The 12,722-nt window shown below is 36.7% G+C and overlaps 1 protein-coding gene across 11 annotated transcripts in view; it reads left to right on the top strand.

The window, feature by feature from the left end:
- UNC79 (unc-79 homolog, NALCN channel complex subunit) overlaps positions 1-12,722 on the top strand; it is a 270,926-nt gene that overhangs the window by 54,792 nt on the left and 203,412 nt on the right. For all 11 annotated transcript variants that reach the window (XM_070477922.1, XM_020875952.2, XM_070477919.1 and 8 more), the window contains one exon: positions 3,524-3,694. In XM_070477922.1, coding sequence (XP_070334023.1) covers positions 3,524-3,694 — 171 coding nt within the window. The remainder of the gene's footprint in view (positions 1-3,523; positions 3,695-12,722) is intronic.

The raw sequence follows: 12,722 nt of genomic DNA, 5'->3' as shown, positions 1-12,722 counted from the left end.
GAACTTCTCCAAATTTAACTATCAGTGGTTTTTAGAAAATGTTGACCACACAGTACAGTATAGTATAGTGGTGCTGTATCCTGTGTATAGTATATGCATGCTGCGTATGGTGTATATTATACATGTATTAGTGCGCTTTATGACAGAAGCCCAAGAGCATGCTTCTTTGCTTAACTCTTCCCCTTTCTGCAGTCTTTAGTCAATTTCATTAGCTTGCATGCTTACCAGATTCTTCTAACCCATAAAAAGGAGCTCAGAAATATCTACTGCTTAAGTATTAAATATGGTAAGTCCTCTATATATGAATGAGTTATGCTCTAAGAGCACATTTGTGAGTCCAGTGAGTTCATAAGTCCAACAGAGTTAACCTAGGTACCCAACTAACACAGTCATAGTTATATAGTGCTGTACTATAATAGGTTTATAATACTTTTCACATAAAATACATAAAAAACAAACACACAGATATAAAGAAAGCGCTTTAAATCTTATTAAACAGCACCTTGAAAAGCACAGTAGTACAGTACCGCAGCTGGCATACATGTTCGCACATTTGAAAATTCGTAATGTGAAAGTTTGTATGTAGGGGACTTACTGTATTATATGTAGGAGAAAAAAGGATTTTTTTTTTTTTGTAGCAAATGAGCTTTTAATATATCAGTAGTCTTAACTTTAAAAGCACTGATAATTTGGTCCATGGAGGTATGATAACCAAAGTTTCACTGCACAAAAAGTTGAAATTTGAGAAATGGGTTGGTGGTGGTGGGGGTTATTTTGTCTTTTAGTTATGGCTAACTCACCTAAGAGAATGCTTAATGGTTTATTTAGTAAGATGTGTTCTTAAACAAACATTTAAAGTCTGCTTTTAAAAAAATGGTCAAATAATGATTATTAATTTTTTATATTTGTGATTCTGTATTACAGTGAATATAAAAAAATGTTGAAACTTGTGAGTTTGTTTATTGTACAATTTTGCTGCTATTTTAAGCCTAGTCACTTTTGTTGTGATCCTATCCCAGCCGAGAACTTAAAGGTGATGTCTCTCTGAATATAATATTACTGGAGCTTACTATGGTGATGAACTTGCCAGTGTTTTTCCTTTGTGACTGCCTGCCTGACCCTAGGATGGGCCACTTGTTAGGGCTCCTTGATTAAGATAAAAGCCTTCTGTTTGGTATCTTACAGCCCATCTAACTGCAGTTTCATGTGTAAATTGTGACAATTTCAGGGAAGATGATTTATATTTTACTCTTATATGCACAGCTATTTTGTGACCTTCCTCTTTTCTGTTATCTATGGGCTGTGTTCTTCTGCATAACAGATCTTAGAAGGTAGGAAAAACTCACTAGACCATCCCTTAGAGGTTCATAAAACAGTACAACACTGCTTTGGTCGATCTGAACAACATCAGAATTTCCAAGGAAGCTGGAAGCAAAGGAATTCTGGTTCCCGAGCTGAAACTTTTGAACCAGAGTGACTGAGGGGTGGGTCCTGAGGATCTGAATTTTTAAGTGGCTCTCTGGGTGACTTTTCTATGCGCTGAGCTGGAGAACCCTTTCTCTCAGGGCTGGAGGCTGTGTCCTCACATGGGGCAGTGTAGTGTACCCAGCAGAACTGCGTTTTTGTTGTGGTTCGGCTGCTTGCTCTCACGTGATCTTCAGCAAACACTTCCGTTCTCAGGCCTCAGCCTCCTCTTGTGAAAATTACCCCGGGGTGGGGCGGGGGGAGCTTCAGGCTTCTTTCCTTACCTGTGTTCTGTAACTAGACTAAAATGTAGCCGAGGTGTCTGTTGTGCACAGCCGCAATCAATTCTTAATAAAACACTTGTGAATTTTCTGTTTCATTGGTTTGAGCCCAAGGTCGACTGACCCTCGCCTCCCAGTGTGCAGCATGTCTCTCTGCTGTCAGTCGAGGGGGCAAATTAATTCTAATGATAGTCAGAAATAACATCAAAATAACAGCCAAAGTAGCACTAAGAAGCTCAATCTGCTACCAGACAAACAAATCTAATAATTTCTTTTATAAAGGATACGAAAATGATAAAAGTTTTCATTGTCAAGACTTGGCTGATGATGTGAAATGCAGAAATCTGAAAATATATACTCATATACTCGGTGTGATGTGATTTGGTCTACTTGCCTTCTAACGCTAAATAGTTGTGATTTTTGAATGTCTTATATTTTTACTCCTTGTGCAGGTAATAATAATAGTAACAATATTCATATTCATAGTAACGGCTGATAGTTGTGGAGCACTCATTTGTGTGCCATGTTAGGTACTTTATGTTTTGTTCATTTAAACCTCCTAACAATCCTAATGAAGTAAGGTAGGTATTGTTCCTATCACTCACAAATGTTGATAGAAAGATTACTATTAGGGGGCACGTCCTTCTGTGATATTTGATAACTAAATGCAGAGGGTTGTGCAGTATTAGTTTACAGCTTCCTTTCGTTGGTGTGTGCTGAATCTGCCACTGTGCTGGAAGATGCCAATTACCTCATTGCCCGAGACTTCAGATGTAGGAAGATTGTTCAGTTGATGGAGCAGAAATAGTCCGGTTTTATTTCCAGCCTTGCCCTTGAGTTTTCTGAAACTTTCCGTGAGAAAATAATTTAACATCTTTGTGCCACGGTTATCTTGTGTAAAATGTAATGGAGGTAAGGATGCTGAAGGGATTTCAGGATTCGTTATCACGTGAAAGTGCTTTTGATTTATGAAATCAGGGAGTAATATGTCTGAAGATGGATAAAGTGTTGAGGAAAAGCTCATGTCATAGATATGGGTGACCTTTGAATAACTCAGGGAGTTAGAGGCACTGACCACCTCCCCCTGCCCTCGCCCCGCAAGCAGTAAAAAATCAGAAATTTCTGCTGCTGTCTCTGCCTCAAAAACAAAGGATTTGATAAATGACTCACTCAAGGGCAGGAAGCTGAAATGGTTTGGATAGAATCAAGACTCAAATCCTAGTTCTTTGGGTTCCATTTGTTGTGATCTCTAATTGACCACAAACTTCCTCCTACATTTAGTTTAAAGATCTGTAAAATGAAGATGAAAAAATAGTCAAAAGTGTTAGTTGCTCAGATGTGTCTGACTCTTTGTGACCCCATGGAACTGTAACCCCCCCAGGCGCCTCTGTTCACGGAATTCTCTAGGTGAGAATACTGGAGTCCCCATTCCCTCCTCCAGGGGATCTTCCCGGCCCAGGGTTTGAGCCCAGGTCTCCTGCATTGCAGGTGGATTCTTTACCATCTGAGCTACAGATACTATAATTATTGAAAAAAAATCCATGTACAAAAATGGCCCCACACAGTTCAAACCTGTGTTGTTCACAAGTCAGTTACTTTTGGATTTTTTAGTTCTATCATTCATCAAATACTGTGCAGGTGCTATACAGAACTCCTAAGAGAAGGGAGTGATAGTTGCTTGTAATTTAAACCAGTTCATAAAAGCTTAAAATGTAAAGTTAGCTTTTTTTGTTAAATGCAGGCTATTCAATGACTGATTACTTGATTTTGTTTTGTAGATCTTGGACAGTCAATCTTTTATACAACTACGTGTTTGCTCCCCTTTCTCAATGATGATATTCTGAGTACTTTGCCCTACACGATGATATCAACCTTAGCTACCTTTCCTCCGTTTCTGCACAAGGATATTATTGAATATCTTAGCACATCTTTTCTACCAATGGCTATACGTAAGTGCAGTCTTACCTAATACTAGATTATTTTTATGTGTTATATGATGTATGAATGGAAATTGCTTTTGCTGTTTTAGGTTTGTAGATTTTAAAGATTATAATATAATCACTGCTGTATATATGTGCTTTGATTGAAACTCAATCACCTCAGCATGAATAGTATGGTGAACATCAAAGGCAGGAAAAGACAATAATACCTTAGAATTATTTTATGTACATAGTTTGATCTTATTAGGATAGGAAGAAAGAACGAGTCAAAGCACAGTCTGCATTTCCTACGTATAAATTAGGATATTTTTTGCAACTTTAGAAAAAAGATGGAGCAAAATGTTGTCTGGGATGTAGAAATTCTTACCTTTTGCATCTGAAGGCAACAGGGTGTGCTGGGAAGAACAATGGATAGAGTCAGGGTATCCAGATATTCTGTAGTCTCACTTCTGTCCATAATCTGCTCTGTGAGATTGGATGATGATAGTATCAGCTCTCCCTCACAAGAGTGTTGTGATAACATAGTGGGTCAAAGTTTACAAGAACACTTTGAAAAAAGCAAAAGCTTCCGACTCATATGCCAGGTACTGTTATGAACATGGATTCAATTTGAATTCTGCTTCATTTTTATAAACAGTTCTGTGGGCTTGTAATCCAAATGTGATAATAGAGAGAAAAAAAGAAGTTGGGTGGTGATTTTTATGATCAAAATCCTTCTAAAGTATTTTTTAAAGAAATAGGTGATTAATTAATTTATATTTCAGTAGATAATCTGAAAAGATTATGGGTTTAGGAGTCAAACAGATGTAGATTCCATCACAGCTGTGCTACCAACTAGCTGTATAAGCTTAGGCAAGTCACCTAACCTTTCTGTTTGTAAAGTGAGAATAGTGATAATACTGCCTCATAAGGGTGTTGTGACCATTGAGATGACTGACTGGAACATTGGTAGGTGCTGGCATAATGCCTCGTGTTCAGTAAATGTTGGTTTAATTCTCTCCTCTCGACTCTCATTCTATAATAATGCCTGTATTGGTCACATTCAGTTCCTAGAGATCATTTTTTACTGTTTTAATGTTATGCACTTAACGATCGTAGTAAAGTTGTCGCTTTGTAATAAAAATTGATAAACAAATGTACCTTTGAGCCACATTTACTTATTTTACACTTGAGTTTAATTTTAGCTGTGAAATTGTAATTTTCATGTCTTGAAAACTGAGTCTGACTTCTGCCTAAATTATATAGCTATTAAAAATGAGCAGACTGATTATACTGTTCAAGTAATAGAATATTTAATTCTGTTTTAGAATATTTAATTTAGTTCTCTTTTTTCATTCTGTGTAACTCTATTGACAAGTACTCATGGACACAGCCTTAGAATTGTATAGTTTTTTTTTTTTTTTAGAAGTATGTCGACAGTTAAGTAGAGACTTTAAAAAGAAAAGAATAGCAGGTGGGTGTGTATCTTTCTAAGTGTAACTCACTATATCCTTCCTTCTTAGAAATAATAATTTTGGAAGAGGTACTACATATATCAGGCCCTTGGGGTTATACTTAGGAGTGACTGAGCATGTGACAACTGGCAACTTGTTTCTTTATCCTAGATTATTAGTTTCTAATTAATTAGAAATGTATTCCAAAACATAGACTGTAGTCACGTTGGAATCCTTACTTATTTAAATGTGTGAGCCTTGGCAAATAGTAAATTGAGTTTATAAAATCTGTGTGAAAATTGTAATGCTTGTTAGTGAAGTAGCTTGGTGTTTATTTAAAGGGTAGGGACAAATCATTTCTGTCTCTGGGATCCTATTTTTCTTTAACTGTGAAGGAGAGGTTTAGAAAAAATGTTCCATCTCTAAGGTTATTTCTAGCTTAATTATTCTAGGTTAAATAACATCAATCTTTTTTTAATGTAAGAGGCATATCTTCCTTCAATGCAATCGCTGATCTGGTTCATTTATTTGGTTGCTCTGATTTTAGTCTTTTAGTTTTGACTGTTTCATTTCTTGTCATCATTCCTGAGATTCAACAGTAGCCAATCTTTGTCATCTTTAAATCTTTGAGAATAAGTTGTGGTACTTACCTTTAAAGCCAAATTCTGTTAAATGATTCAGGTGTTTCTTTTGTCCTTATATTTTCCCAGAGTAGGTAAAAAGGACACAGATCCAAAGACGGAGGGAATTGGGTTCCAGATTAATCATGTCAAACTGAATCGATATGAGAATGTGTGTCTGTTGCTTGCATCCATGTTGGTTTTATTTTGGGAAGTTGTTTCCATGTTCAAAAATTTCTGACCAGAACTAGAGGGGAGCATTTGATTTCTATGGGGATATTTTTATTTCAGGCCTGAGATAAAGGACATTGCATTTTCTGAGTACTTGAGTCTTTAAGACAAAAAAGGTTTTATCACTTTGGTATGTTATTTGCAAGGTCAAATGTGATACACGGACAGTTTTTCAGGTGTTAAGTGATTATATCATTAAGGACTTAGGAGAGGAAACTCTGAACTCTCAAGTAGACCTAATGAGGTATTGCAGTTCTTTCAGTTGAAAAGCCCTGTATATATATCAGTTAAATCTATTATGCCATTTTTGTCAATAAACCAAGTACTGTGCTTTTATTTTAAATAACTCCTTTGAGGTGCTACAAAACAAAGTGTAATTTATTATAAAAATTTCTTTGACATAACCTTTTTTTGTTAATGCCTTGTATATATATTAAGATATATATTGGTAAGTATATATCTTGTATATACATTTGTATATATTTATATTTTGTATATATATATTTGTATTTATATATATAGTTGTATTTATATATATTTGTATTTATGTTTTGTATACATATATATACACAAATGATATACATTGTCGTATATATACATATATATACAATAGATTATATATATATTAAGATACACTTGTTTTTGTTGTATATATATTAAGATTGTATATATATAAAGATATATATATCTTGTATATATATTGAGATACACTTGTTTTTATTCCATATGTATGCAGTAGGCATTGTATAATATATATATATATACACATAAGAATTGAGAAAGTTATTTGCATTTCACCATGGAAATCTCTCTTTTTCGCAAAGGTTCTGTATTGTGCGCCAAATTGAAGTTTGGATGTTGGCAGAGAAAAGGAAAAGAGGTCCCAAATGAACATTATTTGATGTAGCATACATTATTTTAAAGTGAATAATAAAGCTGAACAATTAAATCTGTGAAAGATCCTTCTAGTGGTTTCTTGGTATTCTGAACTGTAGTCTCATCTAGTTTCTTTTCCTACTTTAATTTCCTCAAAAGTCACCTACCCTTAGGCAACAAAGGTTCATTTAGATCTTTGCATGGAATTAAAAGCAATTGTATGATTTAATTGAATATCTGCTTCTAAGCCTTTGGCCCTGTATCATTTTTTTGTTCTGCTGCTACCACAGAGGATGCATGTTATGTTCTATGATCTTCCAAATGCTAATAAGTAAATATAATAGAAAAAAACACAGTAAAATACCAATGTAAGATATTAATGAATTTAAGTAGTATTTTATATATAAAATCTGTTTTATTAGCTAATGACTGTTTTTGTAAGCTAGATATCACTATACTTTTTTGTTGTTTTGTCACTGTGTCATGTCCCACTCTCTGTGACCCCATGGACTACAGCATGCCAGGCTTCCCTGTCCTTCATTATCTCCTGGAGTTTGCTCAAACTCTTGTCCTTTGAGTTGGTGATGCTATCTAACCATCTCATCCTCTGTCGTCCCTTCTCCTTTTTCCTTCAATCTTTCCCAGCCTCAAGGTCTTTTCTAGTGAGTTGGCTCTTCACATCATGTGGCCAAAGTATTGGAGTTTCAGTTTCAGCATCAGTTCTTCCAGTGAATATTCAGGGTTGATTTCCTTTAGGATTGACTGGTTTGATCTCCATGCAGTTCAAGGGACTCTCAAGAGTCTTCTCCAACCAAAATTCAAAAGCACCAATTCTATATAATAGTATACGATAGGAGCTTTAATATTGAATTATGAGAAATATTTTGTAATAGGAATCCAGAAGCACTGAACTGTAGTCCTTTGATTGTTGGCAAATCTCACAGTCTTATCTAAACTTTGGTTTCTTTAGCTGTAAATTTGTGAATAATTATAACTTTCTTTGTCTGCATCACAGTGTTTGTTGTGAAGGCCATGGCATAACATATGAGAATGGCCTTTGAATGTTGTCTGATGTTACACCAGTTTATAACAGACCAAAACACACAGTAAAATGACAGGCATGTCAGATCTCATTGCAACCCTTTCCAATATTCTGCTCAAAATTACATGTTGACCTGAAATTTCATCATCTTAAATATTGCTTGAAATAAGGGGTCATCTGCTGGGGCTTGGGAATATTTCCCGAGAATGTGTCATGTAATAACAGTAATTGTTATACCAGGTTTTGATCTCATAGAACCTGACAGAACACCTCTTCAGTATTGAGGGGTAATCCTGTCTCTATGATTTTTTATTTCTCTTCCAATCTTAGCGTATATTTTAATGCTGCAGAGACTTCAGAGTCATGGTATCTTTTGTTGAACTGATATGACCTGGCAGCGCAGGTATCTTATGCTCAAACCCTGTCTCATGGAGCACAGTTACCTCTGCTTACACAAACAGAGGCTATTTGCTAATCCAGGCAGCACAGGAAATGGTTCTGTTGTATAGCAGAACTGGCATCAGAATGTTTTTTTTCTTTCCAGGTGATTCCCTTCTCTGTACCCCTTAAAAAGGTAGATAGCATCCAATCATTTCTGAGCTAGTCTCCCAGCCTCTACTGTTGGCCCTCCCAGAGCCTGCTCTCCACCAAAAAGTCAGAGCTATCCTCCAAACATGGAAATCAAATTATGTCATTTCCTTCTTGGAAACAACGAGTAGCTTCCCATCACTCCTGCAAATCAAATCCAGCACCTCTGCCTTGCCGTGTGGCCCCAGGGTATCTTGCTACTTCATCCCTTGCCTCTGTTGGCGTTCACTCTGCTGGGTTCATATTGGCCTTGCTGCAGTTTCATAAAGGCACCAGGCTTTGCTTTTGCTCCAGGCTTTTTTCCTCTGTCTCACAAGCCCTTCTTGCAAATGGTCACATGATTTGCTTCCTCACTGCCTTCAAGTCTCAGCTCCCGTATTACGGCTTCCCAGAGGCCCTTCTTTACCTTCAAGCTCAAATAGGACATTCCATCATTTTCTACCTATTTCCTTGCCCTGCTTTGTATTTCTTCACACGAATTTGTTTCCTGTCCTCTAGAATAGCAACAGAACTGTCTGCAGTCATGGAAAGGTTATATAAAATTCTGTGCTGTTCAGTAGAGTAGCCACTAGCCACATGTGGGAACTGAGCACTTGAAATATATCTAATGAGACAGAGGACCTGAATTTTTAATTCAGTTTCCTTTTTGAGATTTATTTTTTACTTGTGGCTGCATTGGATCTTTGTTGCCGCACAGGGGCCTTCTCTAGTTGCAAAGAGTGGTGCGCTGGCCGCTCATTGCAGTGGCTTCTCTTATTGCAGGGCAAGCGCCTAGTAGTTGTGGTTCGTGGACACCAGAGCACAGGCTCAGTTATTGTGGCTCATGGGCTTAGTTGCTTCACGGCATGCGGAATCTTCCCGGACCAGGGATCAAATCCATGTCCGCTGTGTTGGCAGGTAGATTCTTACCACTATGCCTACTTTACTTTTAATTAGTTTAAATTTAACCACATGTGGCTACTATATTGTACAGCACAATTCTAGCATTACAGCTTCATAAAGACAAAGACTTGCCTGACTTATACACAGCTGTGTCCCAGCGTCTAGAATAATGCCTCATATGTTGGAGATACTGAAAAAATACTGTGTGACTGAGTAAGTGACTAGAGCATTAGCTATGAAGTCAAGTGACTTAGACCATAGTCCTAATAATTAGGTTGGTATTCTGGTGCAAAATTTGATTTCTCTTTTATAAAGTGGTTTTTCCTCTATATATTTTTTTTGGGCTGAGAATCATATAAGAGCTATTTCTGATAACATATTAGGAATTATAAAATGCAGGAACAGATTAAGAAATTGTTGTTGTTCATAGAAGAAGGGGATGATGTAATAATTGTTTTGGTAGTGCTAAGAGGATCAGGTCTTAAGAGAAATAGGTCTTAAGACTTAATTGTATTTCCTGAGCACAATATTGCATGTAAAATTTCCTTATTTTGATTAATTCTCTGGTTCCTTCCATTATATGTAGCTTTGACCTTATAAACTCTCATGAGAACAAGCGGCATGTCTGTTTTCATCATGCCTTTTTTAACGAGATTCAGTAAATGATGTGTGCCTCTGCATGTTTATAAATTGGAATTGTGGTGACTTTGTTCAGTCCATTAGAAGACTAAGAAATTGCAAGGAACAGTCTGTTTAAAGAAGTGCTAGAGTCGGTTTCCGAGGGCTTGAGTCAGGGGAACACACTTGGCTTTGGTGTTGACCTTTCTTGAGGGAGGGCATGGATTTGTAGGGGTTAGGAGGGACATCCAAAAGTCACCAAGCCATTTGGACTGTTCTCCAAATGAACTTCACCTAAATCATCTGAGATATTTGGGCATCTCTCCCACTGTGCCTTCAGGCACAGTGATTCTCAGCCTCCCTTAATAGTAGTTTTCATTTTTAAGAAACACTTATAATTTAAGTTTGAAATGAGTTTATACAAAGGTGAAACACTTGTCCCCAAAGGAATGGATATAGTATACATATAATTATTTTTCCTCGCCTATGTTGAAGGCTACACTTCCTTTTGCTTTTCTCCCCTTTAACAAAAGAACCCAAGGGTGTGCAATTATTCCTCCCACATCTGGACACCTTATTAAATATTTCCTTTCTCTTTTTCCCAAGTTTTATTTATTTAAAAATTTTGGCTGCACACTGCGACATATGGTATCTTAGTTCCCCAACCAAGGCACAAACCTGCATCTTCTGCATTGGAAGGCAGAGTGTTAACCGCTGGACTGCCCTGGAAGTATTTCCTTTCTTATCCTCATCCCTCTAGTAGTACTTCTCAAATGTAGCTCCAAGGTTCACTTGGTCAGAATCATTTGATGTCTTTATTAAATGCAGCTTTCCTGCTTCCCAGCTGAGTTAGACTCTCTAGATATGGGGGCCCTGAAGCCACATTGAACAAGTATTAGTATGAGCCGTTCAGTCCTGTCTGACTCTTTGTGACCCTATGGACTGTAGCCCTCCAGACTCCTCTGTCCATGGGATTCTCCAGGCGAGAATACTGGAGTGGGTTGCCATGCCCTCCTCCAGGGGTTCTTCCCCCAGGGATTGAACCTGAGTCTCCTGCATTGAACTGAACTTGTAGCTCAGTCGGTAAAGAATCTGCCTGCAGTGCAGGAGACCAGGGTTCGATCCCTGGGTTGGGAAGATCCCCTGGAGAAGGAAATGGCAACCCACTCCAGTATCCTTGCCTGGAAAATCTGCAGTCCATGGAATCGCAAAGAGTCGGGCATGACTGAGCGACTAACACTTACTTACTCCTCATTGCAGGCAGGTTCTTTACTGTCTGAGCAGGGAAGAAGCCCAATTTGAATTAAGCTAAAGTCTTAATTTGGCCCAAAGATATTTTTTCCTTGATTAATCATACTTAGTTCATCAACTTTAACATCTAAGAGCACTGAACTGATCTTCATATCTTTGTATAAGTATTAATACTTATTTATATTGTATAACCAAGCTAATTTATGTTCCTGAGTATCACTGGCTTGGTGGGTTAGCAGCAGCCCAGCAGTAAGTGATTAATAAAAACCAACTCAGGTAAATGGGACTTAAATATAGATCCATTTTTGTTTGTTTGTGTATTTCTATAAAGCTATTATAATGGCCACAGTGTCCATTGTGGTGCTTATTTTTTAAATGTAAAATAAAAGAGAACCATGTTAAATTTTTTTGTCTTCATTATATGATAAATCTCTTTTAGTGCTTTAATACTTCTTTTATACATGTATTTTATTATGTTACCTTATTCTTTTTGGCTGTAGGTGAGATATTATTCCTACACATTGCACTTTAATGTTTTAAAATAAGACAGATTTTAGGGCTATCTGCTTTTTTCTTATTGTCTGTGTTGGTGGTCTTCTGCAGTATGTGTTGGAAATTGAGAGTTGACTTTATGAGGGTGTTTATTCACTATCTACTGTTCTGTTTGTGCTTTCCTGACCATTTGCCACAGGAGCCCAACTATAAGGCAAGGTTTCTGCTATTTCTGCAATTATCCCAGAAAAGGAGTTCTATTTTCTATTTGAGTCCTTGTAAAGTTTCTCTATTGTGGGCCCTCTCTGTTACTGTGTTTAGAATAATAAAGTACATTGGAGACAACATGTTACCTCGAATGACCTCCATCAGAGCTATTCTGGATGCTTATAGAGGTTACCTGATACACTCATTAAAAAAGAGAGATTTGAAACAGTGTTGGAGTCTTCGTAAACAGGCCACTTAAAGATGTCTTAAAAGCAATATGTAAGTGGTTATCACATGGCATTCACAATTTTACTGCTATAAGATGAATTTTGAAAAATCCAGCTGACCTTGTGATTGAATACTGTGGGACAGGATAAAATGTCCAGCAACAGCATTATTCACAGATTCAAAAAGTGCTTTATTTCAAACAACTCAGGTGGATATGAAAATGGTAAGCTCTGGAAAAGTAAAAGAGTGATTGTCATGGCGATTAAGCTGCTGCTGCTGAAGTTACATGTGAAGATTTGAATAAAATTGTTTAATGATAAGTGAGAGTTGAAAATAATTTTTAAATTAATATACTGTTTTTTATTATGCATGATTTAAAATTTATGTTTGTTACTAAGTGAATATATTGCCCATTATAAGTAGACTCTTTCATCTGCATCTCTTAATACATTCAAGGCGTGTTAAAAAAACCTTTTAGTTTTACTTTCTTATTGGGATAAACCTCAACATGCCTTGTACTTGGATACCCAGAGAATTTTGTTTTTTCTTTCTTTTCTACCTAGATAAAA

Source organism: Odocoileus virginianus, chromosome 16 (genome assembly GCF_023699985.2).
Source record: "Odocoileus virginianus isolate 20LAN1187 ecotype Illinois chromosome 16, Ovbor_1.2, whole genome shotgun sequence".
NCBI lineage: Eukaryota > Metazoa > Chordata > Mammalia > Artiodactyla > Cervidae > Odocoileus > Odocoileus virginianus.
The sequence above is the reverse complement of the archived record's forward strand: the minus strand, read 5'-3'. Positions and strand labels throughout refer to the sequence as shown.